This window comes from Neovison vison, chromosome 5, assembly GCF_020171115.1.
Source record: "Neovison vison isolate M4711 chromosome 5, ASM_NN_V1, whole genome shotgun sequence".
NCBI lineage: Eukaryota > Metazoa > Chordata > Mammalia > Carnivora > Mustelidae > Neogale > Neogale vison.
In genome coordinates, this window is record NC_058095.1 from 44,814,514 (window position 1) to 44,838,628 (window position 24,115).

The 24,115-nt window shown below is 48.1% G+C and overlaps 2 protein-coding genes across 3 annotated transcripts; both read right to left on the bottom strand.

Annotated features, from left to right (window-relative positions):
- Positions 1–1,701: 1,701 nt before the first annotated feature.
- LOC122906568 (nucleoside diphosphate kinase B) lies at positions 1,702–5,856 on the bottom strand. The gene is made up of 5 exons (XM_044248660.1): positions 5,771–5,856; positions 5,383–5,511; positions 4,480–4,581; positions 3,659–3,771; positions 1,702–1,958 (listed from the first exon to the last, which is right to left on the bottom strand). The coding sequence occupies exons 2-5, from the start codon at positions 5,506–5,508 to the stop codon at positions 1,841–1,843; spliced, it is 459 nt and encodes a 152-aa protein (XP_044104595.1). The 5' UTR covers positions 5,509–5,511; positions 5,771–5,856; the 3' UTR covers positions 1,702–1,840.
- Positions 5,857–9,655: 3,799 nt separating this feature from the next.
- Positions 9,656–17,118, bottom strand: LOC122906567 (nucleoside diphosphate kinase A). 2 transcript variants are annotated; one of them, XM_044248658.1, is made up of 5 exons: positions 17,014–17,118; positions 14,803–14,932; positions 11,941–12,042; positions 10,807–10,919; positions 9,656–9,966 (listed from the first exon to the last, which is right to left on the bottom strand). In XM_044248658.1, exons 2-5 carry the CDS (start codon positions 14,926–14,928, stop codon positions 9,849–9,851), a joined length of 459 nt encoding a protein of 152 aa, XP_044104593.1. In that variant the 5' UTR covers positions 14,929–14,932; positions 17,014–17,118; the 3' UTR covers positions 9,656–9,848. The 2 variants fall into 2 exon arrangements, with proteins under 2 accessions (XP_044104593.1, XP_044104594.1); XM_044248659.1 differs by having other exon boundaries at positions 14,803–14,946; positions 17,014–17,080.
- Between the last annotated feature and the right edge of the window lie 6,997 nt (positions 17,119–24,115).

Below are 24,115 nucleotides of genomic sequence, written 5' to 3' on the forward strand. Positions count from 1 at the left end.
TCAGGTCATGATCCCAGTGTCCTGGGATCGAGTCCCACATCGGGCTCCTTGCTCTGCAGGGAGCCTGCTTCTCCCTCTGCCTCTGCCTGCCTCTCTACCTGTCTGAACTCTATCTTTCTGACAAATAAATAAAGTCTTAAAAAAATAATAAAAATAAAAAATAAAATAAAATGCAGATCCGTGAGCCTGCTCCATCCATAACTGTAATAATCAAACTACTTAATGTGGTAAGAGAATGTAACATGTACAAATATATTAAATGCGAAGTTGAAAAATAATTTAGAAAATGTTAAAACTTGTGAACTGTTGACTTAAAGCTATAATCCTGACAGTTTTTGCACCAAACTGTCAATGTATTTTTGTCATTGTCTTGTCTAACCCATATGCATAAAAAAAAGTAATATTGTGTCTTTTGAGTCTTTTATGTGCCACTAGCATATGAAGCTTTCTCCAGATGCCTAGCAGAAAACAGCTATTCATAAACCCACATATTTCTATCATCTCCATTTTTTTTTTTAAGATTTTATTTATTTATTTGACAGAGAGAGATCACAAGCAGGCAGAGAGGCAGGCAGAGAGAGAGGAGGAAGCAGGCTCCCTGCTGAGCAGAGAGCCCGATGCGGGCCTCGATCCCAGGACCCTGAGATCATGACCTGAGCCGAAGGCAGCGGCTTAACCCACTGAGCCACCCAGGCGCCCTCCATTTTTTTTTAAAAGGGCAGAGGCAGGGCGCCTAGATGGCTCATGATCTCAGGGTCCTGGGATAGAGTCCTGAATTGGGCTCTCTGCTCAGTGGGGAGCCTGCTTCCCTCTCTCTGCCTGCCTCTCTGCCTACTTGTGATTTCTGTCAAATAAATAAACAAAATCTTAAAAAAAAAAAAAAGGGGGCAGAGGCAGAGGGAGAGAGAATCTCAAGCAGGCTCCATGCCCAGTCCAGAGTCCAACCCGAGGCTCGATCTCACAACCCTGAGACCATGCCTTAAGCTGAAATCAAGAGTCAGACACTTAAAACCAATTGAGCCAGGTGGCCTATAAAACTCAAATTTTTAAACCAGACTCCAGTCTGACAAACCTGATAGTAATCATTTATCGTAAGGGGTACTATTTGGTGTTACCATACAACTGTGCCATCCAGGGAAACTAACCTTAAAAGCAGGCAGTAAGAATCTTGTAGCCACTCACTGCATATAGCCCAGAAAACAGGTGTAAGTATCTCACCCCAGGGAAGAGTAAGAAGTAGGGCAGGATTGCAAGGCACACGTTACCTGGGGCCAGGCACTACATACGTTCTTTCTCTTAAACCTGCAGTGCAGCAGTGATTCTCATGTTACAGATGTCATTATAACTTCCTCATAACTTGCGCAGTGATCAGTCAACAAAGATGTAAATCTGGACAACTTGACTACTCTGTGTTCTCCCGGGCTTCAACAAATTCACTGTACAAAAATACGCATTTCTACATCCTCTAAGGTGGTCGGGATATTTTCATTATCTCCTTTTTAGTTTGGACACACGGTCAGTGCCATGCTTGTCCTCTTCAGCCTCTCTACTCTACCTCCCAGAGTCTAGCACTTTGCTGAGAAGGGTCAGATCATTCTTCCACAGCAAGCAGCAAGCATTATCGTTCTGGATAATGCTATGAAAGCCAAGGAACCAAGTCATTTCTTCTAGGGTAATATCAAGTAAGCACAGGAAGTTGCACCAGTTTCCAAAGGCTTTATTGGTAAGTAGGTTTTAGAAAAGAAAGATTGATTCTATTATTTCCAAGTCACTGGAATGAAGAGCTGTGTCCAGGGACACGTCAAGTGGGGCCAAAGGGGACTGAGGCTTTGTCCGCCTTTTATTCATAGATCCAGTCAAAAGCACAAGACTTGTAATCCACCAACTCTTCAGGCTTGAACCAGAGGCTGATTTCTTTCTCCGCACTTTTCACTGAATCACTGCCATGAATGATGTTCCTAAGAAAAACAACAATTACTAGTTACCACGTTTTTATTTTTTTTTAAAGTAGGCTCCACACCCAGCATGGAACCCAACATGGGCTTGAAATCACAACCCTGGGATCAAGACCTGAGCTGAGGTCAAGAGTCAAGACGTTTCGGGGCCCATGGGTGGCTCAGTGGGTTAAAGCCTCTGCCTTAGGCTTAGGTCATGATCCCAGAGTCCTGGGATCAAGCCCCGCATCTGACTCTCTGTTCAGCAGGGAGCCTGCTTCCCTTCCTCTCTCTCTGCCTGCCTCTCTGCCTACTTGTGATCTCTGTCAAATTTAAAAAAAAAAAAATGAGTCAAGACGTTTCATTGGCCACCCAGGCACCCAGGTTACCACATTTTTTTTAAGATTTTATTTATTTGACAGACAGATCACAAGCAGGCAGAGAGGCAGACAGAGAGAGAGAGGAGGAAGCAGACTCCCCGCTGAGCAGAGAGCGGGATGCAGGACTCCATCCCAGGCTCCTGGGATCATGACCTGAGCCGAAGACAGAGGCTTTAACCCACTGAGCCACCCAGGCGCCCCGAGGTTACCACATTTTAAAGTGCCAAAATCTGTTTATGGCTAAGGCAAAGGATGGTCACTACAGACCTTTTTGGCCAAATTGCCACTTGAATTACCCCCAAAGTATTTCCTCTTAAAATCAACTATAATATTAGGTTGAGGAGGGTTGGGTGGCTCAGTCAGTTGAGCATCTGACTCTTGATTTCGGCTTGGAGGGTCGTGAGATCGAGCCCCGTGACAGGAGTTGGGCAGTCAGCAGAGTCAGCTTGGGATTCTCTCTCTCCCTCTTCCCCTCCCCCACCCACTCCCCAAACCACTGCACACATGCTATCTCTTAAAATAAGGAAATAGATAAAATTATATATGTATTCGATCAAAAGTATGCCCTGACTCAACTTTATTATACTCCCAAATTTCCAAAACAGGGCTTGTACCCCAAGACTGCTCTGCCACAAAACAATACTTCTTGAATTTTGAAACACAGGGATAACCAGACCAATAACCAAACTAGACAGAATCAAGGGCCATTTCTGCTGCGTTTTCTTGCAACACTCATTTGCAAAGCCCAGCCCAAAAATTCACGCTCCCTGAAATCCCTTTTTTCCATTTGGATCTTAAAACTCTGTACCAAGTGTTTGTACAAATTTTTTTTAAAGATTTTATTTATTATGTGACAGAGATCACAAGTAGGCAGACCAGCAGGCAGAGAAAGAGGGGGAAGAAGGCTCCCCACTGAGCAGAGAGCCCAATGCAGGGCTCGATCCCAAGACCCTAAGATCATAACATGAGCCAAAGGCAGAGGCTTAACCCACTGAGCCACCCAGGCGCCCCATGTTTGCACAAATTTTATACAGTGAGGAAACCAAAAAGTTAAGTGGCCCACCCACGGCCACTGTACCACTAGGAGCAGGGCCGAGGCCCTCCCCACACGCCTCGGCTTCTGCTGTGTCCCACGGGACCTACTGCACGCAGATCCCTTGTGCAAGGCCTTAGGTAAAATTTTAGGTAGCCTAGGGAAGTAACTATGGAAGAATCTTCCACCAGTGATCACCACCATCTAATTTTAGAAGTCCCAATGTTCCTAAATCTGGGATACACCAATCATGCTTCATACCCCCACTGAAGTGTCTTTGAGAAAAAGTCATCCGCGCCCCTAGGGCTTACCTGCCAACTTGAATGCAGAAATCCCCACGAATGGTGCCTGGCTTAGAATCCGCTGGGTTGGTCTCCCCAAGCATCATCCGCCCCGTCTTTACCACATTCAGTCCCTCCCAGACCTGGGAACAGTCGGAAAGAGGAACGGCATCAGATCTGTCACTTGGGACCCCTCGGTACAAACCTTCACTGCCCGCCTCAGGGCTTGCTTCCGGCAGACCCATCCATGACCCATTAAGCAGGTCGCCCCAGCACTAGACAGCAGAGGCCTGTAGTGATGCTCCGGGCTCCATGCCCAGTATACTACTCCCATACAGAGAACCCCACTACCCAACTTGGGGACTTCCCACCCGAGAGGAAGATGAACAGGACGGAAGAACCTAAGGCAGCCACCAGCAGGAGAACAAACAGTAATGAAGAGGTAGAGGCCAGTGATCGGGCTGAAAGAGTCAGGGGACATTAGTACAGGACATGGTGAGGATTCCCACGGAAGTCTAGGTGCAGTCCAGGGAGAACAGGAAGAATCAAGAGCCGTCCTCTAAGAATCGGGGCCCGACTTCAGTGCCTCCCTCCTGAACTTTCTACTCCTCTTCATTCCCAGCTGGACATGAATGCCAGAGGAGGAAAAAGAGACTCCTCCATTTCTACCACGGGGCCATAGAGAACTTTCTCTAAGGTCTGATTCTGCTTCTCCTAGTTGTTCTGTTCACTGAGTAACTCCAGCAGGCTCCATTTGTAAAACAAGGAATTTGGAGTGGCTGGGGAAGACGACCGGCTCTGTACCACCCCTTGTTCCCGGCCCCCCAGTCCAGGCCCCCACAAGCACTTGCCATGGCCACAACCGGCCCAGAGTTCATGTACTTCACCAGCCCTGGGAAGAAGGGACGGTCCTTCAGGTCAATGTAGTGCTGCTTCAGGAGCTCCTGAGAGGCCTGGCATGCAACAGGAGGTCGCCGTTAGGAAGTACGCTGGAAAGGCTGAAGTACAACTGTCCCATCCAAAGAACCCCCCATCCCCAAGACAGGTTCGCCAAGTCCTGTACCATACGTTAGCTCACATTCATAAGGTGTATATCGAAATCCCACCCAAACCCCGACACTGACACTCCTGTAGCCGGAACACTGGTCTGATCATGAAGACAGCCTCAAAATGTCCATGCTGTTAGGGGGGATATTATCATCCTAAGAAGCATGTGGTTTGAGAATCTGGATGTGGAGTGTTAAGCTTTGGCTGCCTTTGAGGAAGATGCGTCTGAGGGAGATCATGTCAACTCTTCTGGCCCATTTCTAAGCTACCTTTCCAACATTTCACACGCTAACCGAGAATGTTCTCCTCATCCCAGATGGGCTTGGTTAAGATTTTAATACCTCTCCCAAAAGGTCCAGATTTGTGGCCCACATGTAAAGTGTGGGAATAGCGGGCTCTGCCCTAAACCGGAGGGAGCTCCGTCTGCCCGCACCGTGGGCACGTGTGGCCCGTGTGGCCCGCGTGGCCGGGCCGGGGGACAGTTTCCTCCGCTCCCTCCTGCTCCCTCCTGCTCCCTCCTGCTCCCTCCTGCTCCCCGGGCCGTCATGTCACCTCCGCTTAACCTTGCGAGGGCGCCTGTGCCCGCTGGCCCCAGGGCCGCGATCGCTGCTGGGGCCGCGAGGGGGAGGAGGGGAGGTCCTCGGGGCGCGGGAGGCGACGGTGGGAAGCCGGTGGAGGAGCGGGGTATTGGGGGGGGCCCGCGTTACCTGCAGGAACTTCATGGCCACGAGGCGGAACCCCTTCTGCTCGAAGCGCTTGATGATCTCGCCCACCAGGCCGCGCTGCACGCCGTCCGGCTTGATGGCGATGAACGTGCGCTCCTGGTGGGCCATGGCCTGCGGGCGACAGGTCGGCTCAGGGCCCGCGGCCTCGGGGACACAGGACCCCGGCCGCCCTCCCCCGGCCCCAACCCCGCGGGCGCTCCGGCCCCTCCGTCCGCTCCTCGGGAACACGAGCCCGCCGGCCACCGCCCCGCGGAAGGGGACCCGGCGCAGGGCCCGGGGGAGGGAGAGCGGGTGGAGGCGAGCGCGTCCGCTGGGGGCGGGGGAGGGGGTTCCGGGGGGTCGGCGAGGAAAAGCGCCCCCAGCGCCTTACCGGGAAGCAGGCTGCGCGGCGGGGCGGGAGGCGAGACGTGGAGCGAGCGGCGGGCCGGGAGCCGATCGGGAGGAGGGACGCGCGACGGCCACACCCCGGACGCCCCGCCGCCCAACCCGCGAGGCCGACGCGGCCCGAGACCGCTGTCCACGCCCCGGGCAGGCGAGGAGGAGAGGGGCCTCGGGAGCAGGAAGTGGCTTCCTCTCCCGGTTGGGTGAGGGGTGTCCTGGAGGGGTAGTGTCGGGAGGGGGCGCTGCCCCGCGGCGGGAACTCAGCCCGTCCCGGCCGCAGGCCTCCCCGCAGTCCCTCCCGCCACACGCGCACGGGCCCGCGCGCACACACTCATACTCCCTGTGCGGTGAGCTGCCCCAGCCCGAGACTCATCCTGACACGGTTCTAGATGGTCTCCCAGCAATCAGACCTGGCGCGTCCGCCCACAGTTCCCCACCCCCGGACGGTGCTCAGCTTCGGTGCGGAGGCAGCGAGTCCCTCCTTACCGCCGGCGCGGACAGCAGTCCAGCAATGCTTGTCCCTGAGATGGTCCCAGGCCTCGTGTCTGTCCCTGCTCGGGACCGTGAGCTGACGGTGGGCCCCGCGGGCCTCTCCCGACTGCTGGCAGTGACCGCCCTGATAACCAGTACCCGCCAGGTAGAGAGACTTCAGCTACCTCCATTTTGACCTCAGACCCTCCAGGTGACTAAATTCTTCCTAGTTTATCACTTAACTCTGGGAGAAGCCCTGCAGGCAAAGGATTCCCTGATGGGAACCGATACTACCCCCTCAAGCAGCAGGGAGAACTCTGCAGGACCAACCCCAAGACACTGATGGACTTGACCTTCAGTGCCCACCTGCAGGTACACACTGACCTTTGTCCGTTTCCATATGGAAACCTGGAAGTATTTTCAGCACTTTGGAGACAGTCTTTGAGAGAGATGTTGGTCTAGTCTTTCCAGTGTCGGCCTCCCAGAAATAAATTCTCTTCTTGTTCTGCCTCAACTGGTCTGCCTTTGGGTTTTGTTAGTGCGGAGTGTGGAACCTGGTCTGTTTGCCCCACCACCCCCACCCCCAGCCAACCTGCAAACCTGGCCTCGGCTGCAAGGGACCAATCTAGCCCTCTGTAACACCTTCTTGCCTTCCCACACTGCTAGGTGCAAAGTATTAAAATGCAATTCTTCTGGAGAAGAGACAGCCAATGTTCCCTTTGGCTTCAAGGTAGAACCCTAATTTGGGCTTCCTTTTCAGAGTTATCCAATGTCAACTGTGGGACAGGGTCTGGGAATTTCACTGGAGATTTCTCTGGAGAGCTGTTTGCCCCATTGGTCCAGTCACTCTAGCTCCTGCAGTATGGTCCATAGCAGCCTTCTGCCTTTCACATTCCCTGCCCTTCCTGAAAAGACAGCCCTTAAATGGGCAAGGTGTGACCCCGCTGCCTCACTGCACACACAATCATTCCCCAAAGGTGCGAGTACTTTCCCCCAACAAGGAAACAGAAATGCATCTAGTTCTCAGCTCCCTGGAAGGAAAGTAGCCCCCCCACACCACCCATACCACTGCCCCCCCCCACCATGGAGAAAATCCTTTCACAATGTAACTGTCCCTTAGAACCTCAGAATAGGGGCGCCTGCGTGGCTCAGTGGGTTAAGCCGCTGCCTTTGGCTCAGGTCATGATCTCAGGGTCCTGGGATCGAGTCCCGCATCGGGCTCTCTGCTCAGCAGGGAGCCTGCTTCCCTCTCTCTCTCTCTGCCTGCCTCTCCGACTACTTGTGATTTCTCTCTGTCAAATAAATAAATAAAATCTTTAAACAAAAAAAAAAAAAAAAAAAAAAAAGAACCTCAGAATAATATACTGCTTAAAATACAACTGAGGGGAGCGCCTGGGTGGCTCAGTGGGTTAAGCCGCTGCCTTCGGCTCAGGTCATGATCTCTTCGGCTCAGGTCATGATCTCTTCGGCTCAGGTCATGATCTCGGGGTCCCGGGATCAAGTCCCATGGCGGGCTCTCTGCTCAGCGGGGAGCCTGCTTCCTCCTCTCTCTCTCTCTCTGCCTGCCTCTCTGCCTACTTGTGATCTCTGTCTGTCAAATAAATAAATAAAATCTTTAAAAAAAAAACAATACAACTAATAAGGAATTGTACTGGTCACGATCTGGTCACGCAAGCATGCTTAAAGATGACCTTGAGAAAAATATGTATTAGCAGCGGGCCTCTGGTGGAGAGGATGATACACATCCCTGAAGCAGAGCAGCCAGGGATGACCCTCTCGCTCAGGGCAGACCACCACCTGCTTCCGTGCCTGCATCCCTTTATCGTAGCCTCCCCTGCCTCAGAGAAAGCCTCTGCGCTTGCTCAATAAATTCCATGCTGCGGGACCAGACACACCTCTCCTCTTCTTGTTGACCTGTAAGACTTGTGATCAACATATGACTCACATTCCTTCTTGTTTACCTACAAGACCTATGGCTAATTATAACCACCTTCTCCTTTGTTGGTCATCTTATATCTTATAAATAGGGGACGGAGTTGTTGAGTTGTTCCGGGTGACAGTCCTTCCAGCTGTCGTCCTGGCTCCCTCTCTCTTACAGCTGCCTTGTTTGTGCCTCATTCTTCTCCCACGCACCGTCAGGAAGCGTGTACATCTGTCACCTCTTGCTGCACCCTTCAAGTAATCTTACGATTTGGTCAGGTGCACCCCAGTGAAGGTGGAGAAACACAGCAGCCCCCAACCCATTTCCCCTCAGCTCCCCTGCCTCTACCAAAGCCAGGTGAAAAGGGAAAATAGCAGGAAAGAAACCTTGATGTTTGTAGCAAAAGTAATTGTCCCCAAGATGTATTCTTAGCTTCCCCCTTCTCATAGGCGAGCTCTAAAGTATTCTCTAGCCACGAGGGTGCCCAGATAAAAACTTTTCCACGTTCTCTTGCAGCAGGAGGCTCGCACGTGAAGTTCTGGCCAATGAGATGGGAGGGGGAATGAAGGTGGTAGATTCACGGTGATGCCCTTCAAAGAAAGGAACAATCCACTTTCCTTACCAACCTGCCATTAGGCACACATAGGGGACAAGGTGTGGTTAGAATCAGCCTCCAGACAACCTCAAGGATCAGAACCTCACTGCCATCCCAACCCTTACTTAGTCACTTGAACTTCTTGCAGTTTTATTGAGGTATAACTGAAAAAACGTGTTCTGTATTTAAGGTATATAACCTGTTTTAATTTACATATACTGTGCATTGATCACAATTAAGCTATGGAACGTTAACAATTCACATTGTTACCATGTTCATTTGTGTGTGTGTGTGAGCACATTTAAGATCTATCCTCTTTGCAAATTTCAAGTACACGACACAGCACTGAGAGCAACGGACCCAGGGCTGTACATTAGATTTCTAATTTAGATTTTTAAATAAAGAGAAGGAAATTTCCATCTTGCCTCTATTAAAGCAACCAAATCAGCGCCCTAACAAATCAAAGCTACTCACAAGATTTCACCTGCTTTTTCCTGACATTTTTCCAGGGCCAGGCCCACTATCCGGCTTTTCTGTTTTGGGAGTAGTTACAACTTCTCACACTCCCCTATCCGCTGAGGCCCTGAAAGCTTCTCAAGAGCAGGAAGGATATCTCTTATTTCCAAGGAATCCTCTGCCCCCAGTACAATCTTGGCAACTAGCAGATGTTCCTAGATGACTACGGACTGGCTCGGTGCCAAGAGCGGATGGGATACAGGAGTAAAAGGAAGGATGGGCAAAGAGAAAAAGAGAGAGAAAAAGATCTCAGGCCAAGAAAAATAATTTACATAGTATTTACACTCTGTCCCCTCAGATTACCCAGCATAAATGGGAAAGAAAAAAGAATACAAAGCAATAGGGCATTACAAAGTAACCAACTCGATGAATCCTATGTTGGGATGAAATATTTTAATTAGACAGCAGCACATAATACTGTACAGTGAGCACACCCAGCTCCAGGAGATGCCCTCCAGGTTAGAAGGAAGGTCTCAAAATTAAGTGAATTTGTGAGAGCCTGGCCCCCTGCTCAGGGGAGGGAGAGGGAACGGAATGAACAAAGCATGGAGGTCTGCTCTCCGGTCACTCGTAGATCCAGCTCTGAGCACAGCTCTTGTAATCCACCAGCTCTTCAGGCTGGAACCACAAGCCAATCTCCTTCTCCGCACTCTCCACAGAGTCGCTGCCGTGGATAATGTTCCTGGATGGGGGAGAGAGAAGGCCCCGTTACCGAGACCCAAAGGATTGAACAGCGCGGAAGCCCCCCGGCTCCCAGTGCCAGAAAGCTGACAGCCCCCTACAGCAGAAAAAGCCAGAGCCCCCTGCACCTGAGTCCACAGTAAAAGAAAAAGCCCACCGCCGTGGTTCAGGTGGGGGTGAAGAATGCCCTCCCTGTGTTCCAGTCCTCAGAGCAACACCAACGTGAGCAGAGAGGGGACTCTCTGGCCAGCATTCGGTGCTGTAACCGGTTCTACCCTCTGAAGCCAGGCGCAACCACATGGATGCTGACGGTCGAGGGCAGAGAACTCACCAAACCAAACACCAAATTCAGAGAGAAAGAAACAAAAGAACTGATTTTAAATTGATCTGCTTATGGTTATCATGTCCATCCCAGCCTCAGGAACCCAATTTTTTTTTTTAAAGATCTTTTTTTCTTTTCTTTTCTTTTCTTTTTTTTTTTAATTTGACAGACAGAGATCACAGGTAGGCAGAGAGGCAGGCAGAGAGAGAGGGAAGCAGACTCCCCACTGAGCAGAGATCCCGATTCGGGGCTCGATCCCAGGACCCTGGGATCATGACCCAAGCTGAAGGCAGAGACTTTAACCCACCGAGCCACCCAGGTGCCCCTCTTTTCTTTTTCTTTTTTTTTTTTTTTTAAGTAATCTGTACACCCAAAGTAGGGCTGGGCTCGAACTTACAACCCCAAGATCTACAATCACATGCTCTACTTCTACCAACTGAGCCAGCCAAGAGCCTGAGGAACCCAAATGCTTGTCATCTAATTCAGATTTTGGAAAATGGCAAAAGCACCCACTCCCACCTGCCAACTTGGATGCAGAAGTCCCCACGGATGGTCCCAGGCTTGGAGTCTGCAGGGTTGGTCTCCCCGAGCATCACTCGGCCCGTCTTCACCACGTTCAGGCCCTCCCAGACCTGCAAGGATAAAAGAACATATGGTCAAGGAAGAAAACCCACCTCAGCAGAAAATCTGGAATCTATCAATTCAAAAAAAGAAAAAAAAAAAAAGCCCCTTTAACACTGAAGGAATAATTATGGAGCAGCTACTTATTCCAGCACTGGGAATAGTAGTCTCCCTGCTCCCACTCCTGTTTTTCTACAATCCATTCCCAACACAGCAGCCAGAGCAGCCTTTTAGAAATACCTCGTTAGACCTCCCCTAACGTCCGTCCGGGAGCTCAGGAAGTGCATGGCCAGCACAGCCTTGCCTGATCTGGCCCAGGCCCAGGCCTCTGAACTCTTGTCATCTGACCCTCTCTTTCACCTACCAGGCTCCAACTGCTCCAGCCTTCTTTCTGTACTTCAGAAAGTTCAGGCCCTTTGCACATGCTGTTTTCTTGTTGAGACTGTTCTTCAGCGTGACTTTGTGTAAGTCTGGCTCTTTCTTCTCACTCCGATTTCAGCTCATAAAGCATGCTCCTTAACCACCCAATCTAAAGTGGCTACTGCTGTCCCATCACCCTGTTTCATTTCTGTGCATATCACTAATCATTAGCACGTACATTTTTTTCTTCATTATGTGCCTTCAAGATGTGTAAGTGAGCAAAGCTATGAAAATAAGTACTTATTTGCCTCATTCATGACTGTATTCCTGGTGTCTGGAAGAGAGCCTGGCACAATGATAACCAATACATACTTGGAGGAAAATTACTGCAGGAAGCAAGAGACAATCTCGTTGCCCTCCTAAAGTGTAGAATCAGGCCGACCTCTCCTGATTGCTCCCCGCTCTGAGTCGCTGTGGGTCCTCAGTTTAGCAAACAAATGCATTGTGCCTTCAGTGGGTCAGAGACCTAACTCACATCCTAACTGCCCAATCCTCCCAGCCCCCATCTCCTCTGTATCAGTAAGGACCTGACGTCAGAGGCAGGAATCACACGCCTCACACTCGGCTCCCAGTGGAGTCGTTCACATCGATATCTCACCCATGCACACTCACCATGGCAACCACGGGCCCTGACTGCATGTACTTGACCAAGCCGGCAAAGAAGGGACGGTCCTTCAGGTCGATGTAGTGCTCCTTGAGAAGGTCTTCAGAAGCCTATTGTGCAGGATAAAGAATGAGAAATGGCCCCCCAAGCCTTCTAAGAACTAACAATCTAGTTATTTCCCATTCACTGCTGTCTAAAACGTGAGCACTTGGGACCTGTAGGTGGCTCAGTCGTTAAGCGTCTGCCTTGGGCTCAGGTCATAATCCCAGGGTCCTGGGATCAAGCCCCACATCAGGCTCCCTGCTCAGCGGAGAACCTGCTTTTCCCTCTCCCACTTCCCCTGCTTGTGTTCCCTCTCTCGCAGTGTCTCTGTCAAATAAATAAAATCTTAAAAATAAATCAGTAAAATAAAATGTGAGCTCTTTGCTGATTCTGTTGTAATGCAATCCACTCCCACCAGTACCAGAGGCAAGTGATGCCAGAGAGACTCAAAGGGCTTCAGCTTTGTGCCAATTCCCCCCTATTGGCCTTGATTGATGGGAATAAAACCACAGAACATTAGAATCAGATCCAGCCATGCCACCGTAGACAGTAAAACAATACGATGAATTTCCATTCATTGAGAGCAAGCCTCAACTCAAAAGTCAGAGGGAAGTTGGGGGTGGTGGGGTCTTGGCATTCGACAGGAAGCAAACTGAACCCAGCCATGTCCCAGGGAGATGGCACGTTTACCCAGGAAAGGAAGGCCAGGGGCCAGGTGGGACAATTATGTGATCCCCACAAGTATTTCACAAACCACTCAAAAGTACATGACATCCAGCAATAAAGAAGTTTGCTGAAGAAGGACTTAGAAACTCTCCCTCTGCGAGGCTGGTGTGTGGGGACAAAACAAGTCAGCCAGAGAGCAAACCACCTGCTTGGCAATTCCGACTCCCTCAGCCAGGCTCTCTCAAGGCACACAGGCTTGTTCAGGGTCTGACAAGGACGCTTCCTTCTCCCAGTTCTGTACCCTGCGCACTGCACTCATACCCACAACTGAGGACAGCCACTGCCAGAAAGCACAACCAGAGCGACCCCTCACTCTGCCTCCGGTTGGCAGTTCCTTGCGGAAAAGGACACAGCCAAGTGACCACGCCCCCTCAGCAATTCACTCTTGGCCACGCCCCAGTCCCAACGGAAGACTGGTAGTGGTGGTCTCCCGACACACGCTCACTGGACCTGTCCTTCCCTCAACACTCTTTCAATTCTACTAATTGGTTCAAACTGTTTTGGGGGGGAAGGAGTGGTTCTGGTTATCTTTACTGTTTTTTTAAGATTTTTTTAACTTATTTAGAAAGAGAGAGAAAGAGAGAGAGAGCATAAGCAGGGGGGAGGGATAGAGGGAAAAGCAGACTCCCTGCTGAGCAGGGAGCCCAATGCGGGGCAGGACCCTGGGATCATGACCTGAGCTGAAGGCAGATGCTTAACCAACTGAGCCACCCAGGTGCCCCGGGGGCTGGTTATCTTTAGTCTGCGGAACAGATTACAGGGTTTTTTTGGAGGGGGGACATCAAGTTTTCCCTTGCCTCCCTCCCCCATGTCAGATATAAACAACCGGCAAACTCCTGGCAGCTGTCCCTCCTCCCATTCTTCCTCAAGCCCACAACCTTTTTATTTTTTTAATTTTTTTTTTAAGATTTTATTTATTTATTTGACAGACAAAGATCACAAGTACGCAGAGAGGCAGGCAGAGAGAAAGGAGCAGGCTCCCTGCTGAGCAGAGAGCCCAACGCGGGGCTCGATCCCAGGACTCTGGGATCATGCCCTGAGCCAAAGGCAGAAGCTTTAACCCAATGAGCCACACAGGCGCCCCTATTTTTTTAATTTTTAAAAAATATTTTAGGGGCACCCCTAAATAGTACAGATAGTACAGAGTCTATCACGGGGCTCCATCCCATGACCCTGAGATCACCACCTGAGCTGAAACCAAGAGTCTGACGCTTAACCAACTGTGTCACCCAGGTGCCCCCTCCTTTTCACTTTTTGAACTATTGCCTTGCAGGTAGGTGTCTTGCAAGAGTTTCTGCTCTCTGCTGTTTTCAGGCAGGCCTCCCAAGGGCAAAACCACAGCTTTCCCCCCAACATGCCCTGATGGTGCCTACTAGACATTAGATACTAAGTGGACAGTAAATAAGGATGGAAAGATCTCCTTGCTGAAGATCAACCTGGCTCAGCGAAGGGGGTGCAGGAGGGGGGAGAAGTTCTCTGAAATTTTCTCAGGAAGCTCAAACACACCCACCAGGACTCTGAATCAAAAAGCACAGTGCTCTCCTGAAAACAGTATCGCAACTACAAGTGAACTAACTAGAATTTAAATAAAAATTTGAAGGGCGGGGCGCCTGGGTGGCACAGTGGGTTAAGCCTCTGCCTTCAGCTCAGGTCATGATCCCGGAGTCCTGGGACTGAGCCCCGAATCAGGCTCCCTGATCCTCAGGAAGCTTGCTTCCCCTTCTCCCTCTGCTGCGCCTCACTGCTTGTGCTCTCTCTCTGTCTCTGTCAAATAAATAAATAAAATCTTAAAAAAAAATAAATTAAATTAAATAGAAAAATAAAAATCTTAAAAAATAAAAAGAAAGAAATCACAGTGCTGCAGTAATATGCAGAACTCTGCATTGCTAAGGGAAAAGGGAGGCTATTTCCCAAAGTCCCAGTAGCTTGGTTTGTTGTAGGATTCCTACTGGGCACCAAGGAGTTTCCAGGTTTCTGGACTTATGTTTTGCGGAGAAAGCTTAAAAAAAAAAAAATAGGGAAGGGGAAAAACAGGGAGGCTAACCTACAATCATCCTCTGACCTCCAAGAGAACAGAAATATGAAGAATGAAGCCCACTTACCTGAATTAATTTCATAGCAACGAGGCGGAATCCCTTTTGCTCAAAACGCTTGATGATTTCTCCCACCAGGCTGCGCTGGACCCCATCAGGCTTGATGGCAATGAAGGTGCGTTCACAGTTGGCCATGGTCCTGAGGGTAGACAGCTGGGAGGATGAAACAGCACTGACTATCCTGCCTACACCATCATCCTTCTCAAGCGGATTACCCCATAAAGCTGGTTTAAATCTGTCGTGCCAACTCCAAGCCTCCCTGGTAAGAACCCAGTTCCTAGTGTGTTCACCATACTGTGCTACTTTGAAGGCCCATTTTAAAGAAATAGGTATAAACAACGTTCCTACAATGGTAGTTGTATTTGCCAATAATAATAGTGTGCTATAGGGGCGACTGGGGGTGGCTCATCGGTCCAGTGTCCAACTCTTGATTTCAGCTCAGGTTATGTCTCAGGGTCAGGGATCAAGCCCTGCAAATGGTTCTGCGCTCAGGGCAGAGTCTGCTTCAGATTCTTTATCCCTCCTCCTCTGCCCCTCCCTGCTCAGGCGTGCCAGCTCTGTTTCCCTAAAATACATAAATAAAACCTGAAAAAAAAGAAAGAAAAAAAAGGAATAGTGCACTATTGCACAGTATGAATGTGTTCGCCACAAGGAGCAGCACTGAAAAAACTCTGGACTAGCACATGTGTAAAAAAATGTTCCTAAGGAGGAAAAAAAAAATTTCTCTAAGCAAAAAACAAACAAACAAACAAAAAACAAAGCAAAAACAAAAAACCAGGGACTATTAATTCTATCCCATTTGACTTAAAAGCTACTATTAAACATCTATTTTGTACTCAATACTATGGCAGAACTAAGGGAGGAGACATGAAAAAAAAAAAAAAGACACTTTCTGAATTATCCAGAGAATGGAAACTACAACGATAAAGCGGTAGTTGGGTGCCAGGCAGAATGAAACAGTTTGACCCACTGCCACAGTCATGGTATTAGAAATGGAAGAGGTTTGAGAGATGATTTGGTTATAATCCCCTTAATTTTACAACCAAACAAATCTAGAGCACCAGAATGAGGTCCAAAATCCCAATTTCCCAAACCGATACAGTATATGCTACATCATAAGGTATAATGAATATTCCGGCTGGTAAAAGGGGAATGATGGGAGAACTAGAGACGTTGGTAATATCTGAGATGGGACATCAAGCAGGAAAGAGGCCCAGACCCTGCCTTTTTTTTTTTTTCTAAGATTTTATTTTTTATTTATTTGACAGAGATCACAAGTAGGCAGAGAGGCAGGCAGAGGGGGGTGGGGGGGAAACAGTCTCCCTGCTGAGCAGAGCGGGGCTCGATTCCTGGACCCTGGGATCATGACCTGAGCCGAAAGCAGAGGCTTTAACCCACTGAGCCACCCAGGCGCCCCCAGACCCTGCCTTTTACAGAGAAGATTGGGCTCATGACCTGCTGTGATTCCACAAGATGGGAAAGGAGGAGGCCCCTGACCTTGAAAGACAATCCCTAATGAGGATAGCTACACCACCTCCTGGCTCTATCTTCCTGTACTTCAGTTAATCTCTTTTTATAGCACCTTAATATATTTTAATTTGTTCGTGTTGCTGTCTCCCCACTGGCCTGCGGCCTGCATACGGGGCTGGTTTGTGCCTGTGTCTCTCTCCCTGGTACCCAGCCACATGGCCTGGCAGTCGACACGAGCAAGGAAAATGTCTTACTTAAGTCGTAATCGCCCTGCCCCTCCAAGAAAAAGGGACAAAACCCAAGGACTGGCAGGAACTGCCAATGCAAGCTCGAGACCAGCGTGGATTCAGGCTACCGAGCCACAAATCGGCTCTATACCCATACCTTGGACACCTATAAATGTCCTCCACACCCTGAGTCACACGCACACACATTCATTCATTCATTCATTCAGGAAGAACTCGCTGAGCCCCAACTCCGAGCCCAGCACTGCACGCGACAGAGACAAATAAGGCACAACCCGGGTGGTCGCGGCCCGACGGGAAAGTCAGCCACGGACAAAGGCAAGTCCACGTGGCGTGGGACGTGTGCTGACAGGTCTGCCCCTGCCCACCCGCGCTGCCCTGCCTTGCCCTCCCATCCGATCCCTCTGGCCACGTCTCAGGACCGAATTCATGCGATGCCGTCGCCTTCCTCCCTCCCCCGATCCCAGGATCCCTCCTCCTTCTCAGGACCCCATACCCCTCTCACCCCTCCAGCTGCTCCGGCGGCAACTCCTTCTGGGGACGCCGGCACCGGAAACACGCCCCAGCCCCACGTGGTTCCTGGCACCCACAGGCGCGGAACGCTTCTTTCCGGATAGGCTGCCGGGGAGCTCGTTTTTGCAGAACACCACTCGGCCACGCTTCCTCTCGAGAGTCGGATGTCATTCTAGAGAGCAACATCCCGACGTTTAACTTCCGGCACTGCTTTTTCTTGCTCTTCCGGCACGCCGCCCTTCCTCGCCTCCCCACGCCCAAGCTTCTCTGACTCACTTCCTTCGCTCTCGAGTCAGTCGGCTTCCCGAGAGGTGGCGCTCCCACTTTGCGCCAAGTCCGAACGGGCACGTGACCTAGAAGTGGGTCTTTCTCACTTTTCCGTGTGCTCCTTCTCCCCAGCCCATCAGGCACTGCATTATTGAGTACCTACTGTGTGCGGGACACTATTCCAGGGCCCGAGGTGATGGCAGGATACTAGGAGGCTTTGGTGGGGTTGGGAATGAGGACAAAGAATAAGCAAGCAAACTGATACCTAATACACTGCATTATGTTAGTGCCCTTAAAAAAAAGCAAGGCAGGGGCGCCTGGGTGGCTCAGTGGGTTAAGCCCCTGCTATCCGCTTGGGTCATGGTCCCGGGGTCCCGGGGTCCTGGGGTCGAGCCCCGCATCGGGCTCTTTGCTCAGCGGGGAGCCTGCTTCCTCCTCTCTCTCTGCCTGCTGCTCTGCCTACTTGTGATCCCTGAAGGTCAAATAAATAAAACCTTTAAAAAAAGAAAAAGCAGGGTAAGGGAGAAAAAGGGAAGGAGTAAACAATTTTCAAAGTTTAGTTGGGAAAAGGCTGAGGAAGCCACAGTGGAACAGGAGGTCTGGTGTTCATCTGACCGCGGAATATTATTACAGTGGACGGCCAGTGGTAGAGATTGCCATCGGGGAGCGGCCGGGTTATGTGGTCGTGCCACTGGAAGGTTTTGAACAAGGAATGACATTATATGATACACATTTTAAAAAAAAAAAATTCTGACTGCCATAGAATAAATGGGTGGGGTAAGATAACAGAGCGGAAGCAAGCGCCTTTTCAACAACTGGTCCTGGGACGCCTGACTGGCTCCGTCCCTAGAGCTCAGGAGTCCTGATCTTGAGGTTGTGAGTTTAAGCCCCAGGTTGGCTGTACAGATTACTTAAAAAAAAAAAAAAAAAAAGGTGCTGAGGCATTGGACATATGCAGGCAAAGAAAGAAAAGAACCTCTACCTACACCTACACCTTAAACAAAAATTCGTTCAGAATGGATCATAGAAGAGCGCCTGGGTGACTCAGTCCGTCAAGCTCTTACTCTCGATTTGGCTCTGGTCCTGATCTCTCCGGAGATGGAGCCAAGTGTGGGGCTCTGCCTCTGCCCCTTCCCCCACTCATGTGTAAGTGCTCGCTCTCTATCTCTCTCTCTCAAATAATAAATACATATTTTTAAATGTATCATAGATTTAAATATAAAGCAATAATAGTTTAGAAAAAACATGGTTAAAAAAAAATCTTCATGGGCGCCTGGGTGGCTCAATGGATTAAGCCTCTGCCTTCAGCTCAGTTCATGATGGCAGGGGCATGGGATGGAGTCCTGCTTGGGGCTACCCTGGAAGCCCGGAGTCAGTTTCTCCCTCGGCCCCTTCCCCTGGGAGCGCACATGGGCTCTCTCAGAATAACAAAGCAAAACAAAAACTTCAGGTCCAAGGGCCAGGCAAAGAGTTTTTAGACTTGCCACCATAAGCACAATCCGTAAAATGAAAAAGTTGGTAAATTGAACCCTATCAAAATTTAAAACTTTTTCCCTTTGAAAGGCTCTGAGCAGAAGATGAAACAGCAAGTTACAGGGTAAAAGAAAATATGTGCAAACCATGTACCCAACACAGGCTTGTATCGAGAACATAAAAAGAATTTTCACAACTCAACAGTTTAAAAAAAAATCCAATTAGAAAACGAACAAAAGACAAGAACAGACATTACACTAAAGAGGATTTTCGGATGGCGTGAGATGAACATGAAGAGATGTTCAACATCATTAATCACTAGACAAATGCAAATTAAAGCCATGAAGAGGGGCACCTGGGTGGCTCAGTTGGTTAATCATCTGCCTTTTGCTCAGGTCATGATCCCAGGGTCCTAGGATGGAGTCCTGAGTAGGGGCCCCCCTCAGGAGGGAATCTGCTGCTGCCTCTCCCTCTGCCCTCTGCCCCTCCCCTCTGCTCGTGGTTGCTCTCTCTCACTCTCTCTTGTAATAAATAAAACCTTTTAAAAAAGCACAAGGAGATATCACTACACACCTATCTTAATGGCTAAAAAATTAAGAGCACACCACTGGCTCAGTGAGTAGAGCATGAGAGTTTTTTTTTAAGATTTTATTTATTTATTTGACAGAGAGAGCCAGAGAGCTTAAGTGAGGGGAATGGCACACGGAGGAGAGAGCAGGGGACTCTTGATTTAATTGTGGTGAGGTTGTAAGTTTGAGTCCCATGTTGGGTGTAGAGTTTACTTAAAAAAGGAAAAAATTTTTTTTCTTTAAACATAATCAGGAGAGCTAATTGAAACTACACTGTTAGTCCAAGTGGGAGATGCTGGTGGTTTGGACTATGTAATGACAAAGGAAAAAGAGACAAACGGGTTAGTTACAGGATATATACTCAAGGTTAAGGCCATAGGTCTTACTGAAGGATAGGATATGGAACATGAGAAAAAAAAAATAGATATTGGCTTCTAGTTTTCTTTCTTTCTTTCTTTCTTTTTTTTAAGATTTTAATTTTCTACTTTTTTTTTTTTAAAGATTTTATCTTTAAGCAATCTCTACACCTAACATGGGGCCCGAACCCACAACCCTGCATTCAAGAGTTCCACCATCCACCACAGAGCCACCCAGGTGCCTCCTAGTTTTCTTTCTTTCCCTTCCCCCTTCCTTCCTTCCTTTCTCTCTTTCTTTCCTTTCTTTTCTTTTCTTTTTTTTTTTTTTTGGAGAAGGTGCATTAAATATCAGTTCAGTAGTTACCTACAAAGCTCATTTATAAGTTGTTGGGGTCCGCTGCACTAGTACTTTTAAAATCTCTATGTACAAACAAATCACACAAGGAATTGTTAAAATGCAAACTCTGATTCACTAGGTCTAGTGAAGCCTGAGAGTTGAATGATTCCAATGTTGTTGATTGACATACTTTGTAAGACCATGTCCTAGAGCCAGGTTCTTTTAAAGATGTTATAAGCCTCGGAAGGTGCAGGAGGATCTTGCCCAGGCAGATGCTGGAGAAGGGGAATGGGCATTAGAGAATGGGAAGATTTCATCTCTTCCTGGAAGCCATCCTAATTACATGACTCACCCTACCCTTCCTTGCCCAACCCTACATACAACCCTTGAGGCTCCTGTAGGTTAATGTTTCAGCAAACCAAATCAGAAAACAGTAAGAATTTAAAGCTAACAGTAGTATATTTTTAAAGTTTTATTTACTTATTTAAGTAATCTCTGCACCCAACGTGGGACACAAACTCATGACCTTGAGATCAAGAGTCACATGCTTTTCTGAGTCAGGCAGGAGCCCCTGAACTGTGAATAATCTTAAAGGACATATGGGCCAATCTCTCCAGAAACCCTGGTAAAGGGTTTCAGTTTCTGCTTGAAACTTCCAAGAATGGGAATTACTACCTCAAACAGCAGATCCCTCGCCTCTGGTCCTCATCAGATCCACCCTCTTCTTGCTTAAACAGCAGCAACAGCAACAGTGAAACAATAAACTTGCAAATTGAATATATTCACACCCCCCCCAAAAAATAATAACAGGAGTAATGTTTAGTGAATTGCACTAATGACTTCAACTATTATGGAGAAAGAGTGGTCACCGGGGTTGCTTTGGTAGATTAGGGGGAAGGGTTCATAGAGGTATGATCAGGATGTGGATAATTCTAAAGGTACTGGGAGACAAGGGAAACAGCCAAGTGCAAAGGATGCAAGCAGGGAAAAGTTGAAAACTTCAGAGAAACTGATTAGAAACTCCCAATAGAGTGCTCTAGCACAGTGGGGGATAAGACCACAGATGAATGGCAAGCCTTGAATGTTAGTCTGAGAAGCTGGGGCCATAGTTAATGGAGAGTCATGGAACCTTTGAGGGTAGAACAGTGACCTGAAAAACATTTTAAATTCTAGAACTCAATACAACTGTTGTGGCTATCTGATTCACTCCCTTTACAGACATACACACAGACCAAAATAGATGACATGATTTATTGAAGATTACACCAATACATAGGAAAGCTAAGCTTTAAAGATTTTTTTTTTAAATCTGACAGAGAGAGATCACAAGCAGGCAGAGAGGCAGTCAGAGAGAGAGAGAGTGGAGGAAGCAGGCTCACCGCGGAGCAGAGAGCCCGATGCGGGACTCGATCCCAGGACCCCAAGATCATGACCCGAGCCAAAGGCAGCGGCCCAACCCACTGAGCCACCCAGGCTTTAGGACAGTGAATCTAGCTATGGTGTGGAGGGCAGATTAGATAGGGAGAGGCTGGAAGCAAAGAGGCCCATAAGGAAGATGCTGACATCACCAGTAATCAAGGCATGAGGATTAAAGCGGTCAAAGGGATGTTTGTGCTAAAATTCATAGGATAAACCACCAAGGTTTGGGAACTGATTGAATAAGATTAAAAGAGCTGGAGAGGAACTCTGTCATAGCAATGACAGGGCTGAAGACCAGGAGTCTGTTTTCAAGGGATGTGGGGGTGATTCTTGGCTCAACCACGTATCAGTTATGTGACTTCAGACAAGATATTCAACATCGCCAAGCAAACTCGTGTTTCTGTATTTGTGAAATGGGAGTCATACTCCATCAAAATACTACATCCTCACTACATCACAAGAATGTTGTGAGGATTATATAAAGTAATGTGATCAATATTTAACACAGTGTTTGGCACATTGTAAATAATAAATAGCTGCTTGGATTTTTTACACCTATGGGTTACAGAATTTTATACCTAACCATTGTGACAATAATGACATTAACCCACAAAAAAATAATAATGACATTAACAGATGTAGGGAAGTCCAGAAAGAGCCAGCTGCAGGAAGATGAGCTCCTGTTGTACATCTGCTGGAGGGCGATGCAAGAGAGAAAATACACAGTAACCAATTAAAGACATTTGTCTGGGGTTCAGAGGAGATGCTAAGGACAGACATGTGGGGATTATCTGCATAAAAGTCATCTCTAAATACCCTGAAGCTAAACATGAAAGCATTGGCAATATTCTTCTCTTTTTTTTTTAAAGGCAGACTTCTTGTGATGGTGCAGGTATGAATTCCAATGGTATTTGCCAACCAAATATGCATACTAACAATATGTCAAATGTGTCCTGCAGAATCTTTACAATGATACATTATGTGCTCTAATTTGCTAAGCCTAGAGTCTTTAGAATGAGATTATATAGGAGCACCTGGGTGGCTCAGTCCATTCAGTGTTCAACTCTTGATTTAGGCTCAGGTCGTGATTTCAGTGTTGTGGGATGGAGCCCCGTGCTGGGTTCCCCACTCATCAGGGAGCCAGCTTGAGATTCTCTCTCTCCCTCTGCCCCATCCACCTTTCATACTCTCTCTCTCTCTCTCTCAAATAAATAAATAAATAAATCTTAAACGAAAAGAAACGTAATTCTATAAAAAATAATTTTAGTATTATAATATATATTATCGGGAACTGACATTAAATATACTGTGATTTATTTTTTAGATTTTTTTTAAAGGTTTTATTTATTTGAGAGAGAGTAAGCTAGAGAGAGAACACAAGCTGGAGGGGAGAGGGGGAGGAAGAGGGGCAGACTCCCCACAAAGCAACGAGCCTGTTGTGGGACTCGATTTCAGGACTCTGGGATCATGACCTGAGCTGAAGACAGATGCTTAAAAGACTGAGCCACTCAGGCGCCCCAGTGATCTATAAGTATTAAAAAGTATCTCGAAAGGAGCAATAAGCAATAACTGCCATTCGTTTGTTACACAAAAATGAACCATAATAGACAACATATATTGAAAGATTGCTCTGTGCCAGAGCACCTAGGTGGCTCAGTGGTTAAGCATCTGTCTTTGTCATCTGTCTTCCTGCTCGGCAGGAAGCCTGCTTCTCCCTCTCCCACTCCCTCTGCTTGTGTTTCCTCTCTCTCGCTGTGTCTTTGTCAAATAAATAAATAAGATCTTTAAAAAATAAGAAAAAATAAAATAAAACAACTTAAAAAGAAAAAAAGGTTGCTCTGTGCCAGGCAGAGAGTGCTTTATTTATGGTAATTTGCACAACCCCTTCGTGAGGTAAATACTGTTATTGTTCTTGTGTTTTGGGTAGGGAAACTGCTGCTCAGGAGGGTGGATGACTTGCCCAAATTTAGACAGCTGGAAGAAGTGGATCCAGGATTTAAAGCCTGTCCGCGCAGGGCCAGCGGTTTGGCTCTAAATTACGTATGTGCTTCTTCACCATGGAGAAGGCTTTATTCCAGAATCTCACCTTCAGGAGCAATCACTGTGAGGTGCGAAGAAATCATCATTCAAAACCAACAAGACGGCTAGCTCTAACCCTGCGTGCAGAATAGCAGAATAGAATTGATTCAGGTCATGACTGTCCTGCTATGAATGATTTAAGGAATCAGAGCAACTAATGCATTATGCCCACGTGTGAGAAACAGAAAGGCATCTTGGGATGCAGGGCAAAAGAGAGGCCATTCATAATACTGGTTAGGAATGAGTCCCGAGGGAATCTTCACTGCCCATAATCAAGAATGAAGTATGAACCCTCCCACTTTTGACTCCAGAATCGAACTACAAATCAAGCAGTAGGATCATTTGGTGAAGGTAATTGCCTGTGTTTTGCAAAAAAACAAAAAACAAAAAACAAAAAAACAAGCACACAGGTACCTTGTCTGGGTCTGACTGAGAAATAGGCATAAGGAAACTACCTCTCCATCTTCTGAGTGAGGCCTGATCCTTGGTGGGGGAGGGGAGGAAGAGGTTTGCGGGGAAACCTACAAAATTTGCTAACTGAGGAAGTAAGTCCTAAAAGATTCCTCACAGAGTCTGGTGCAGCAGCTCTACGAG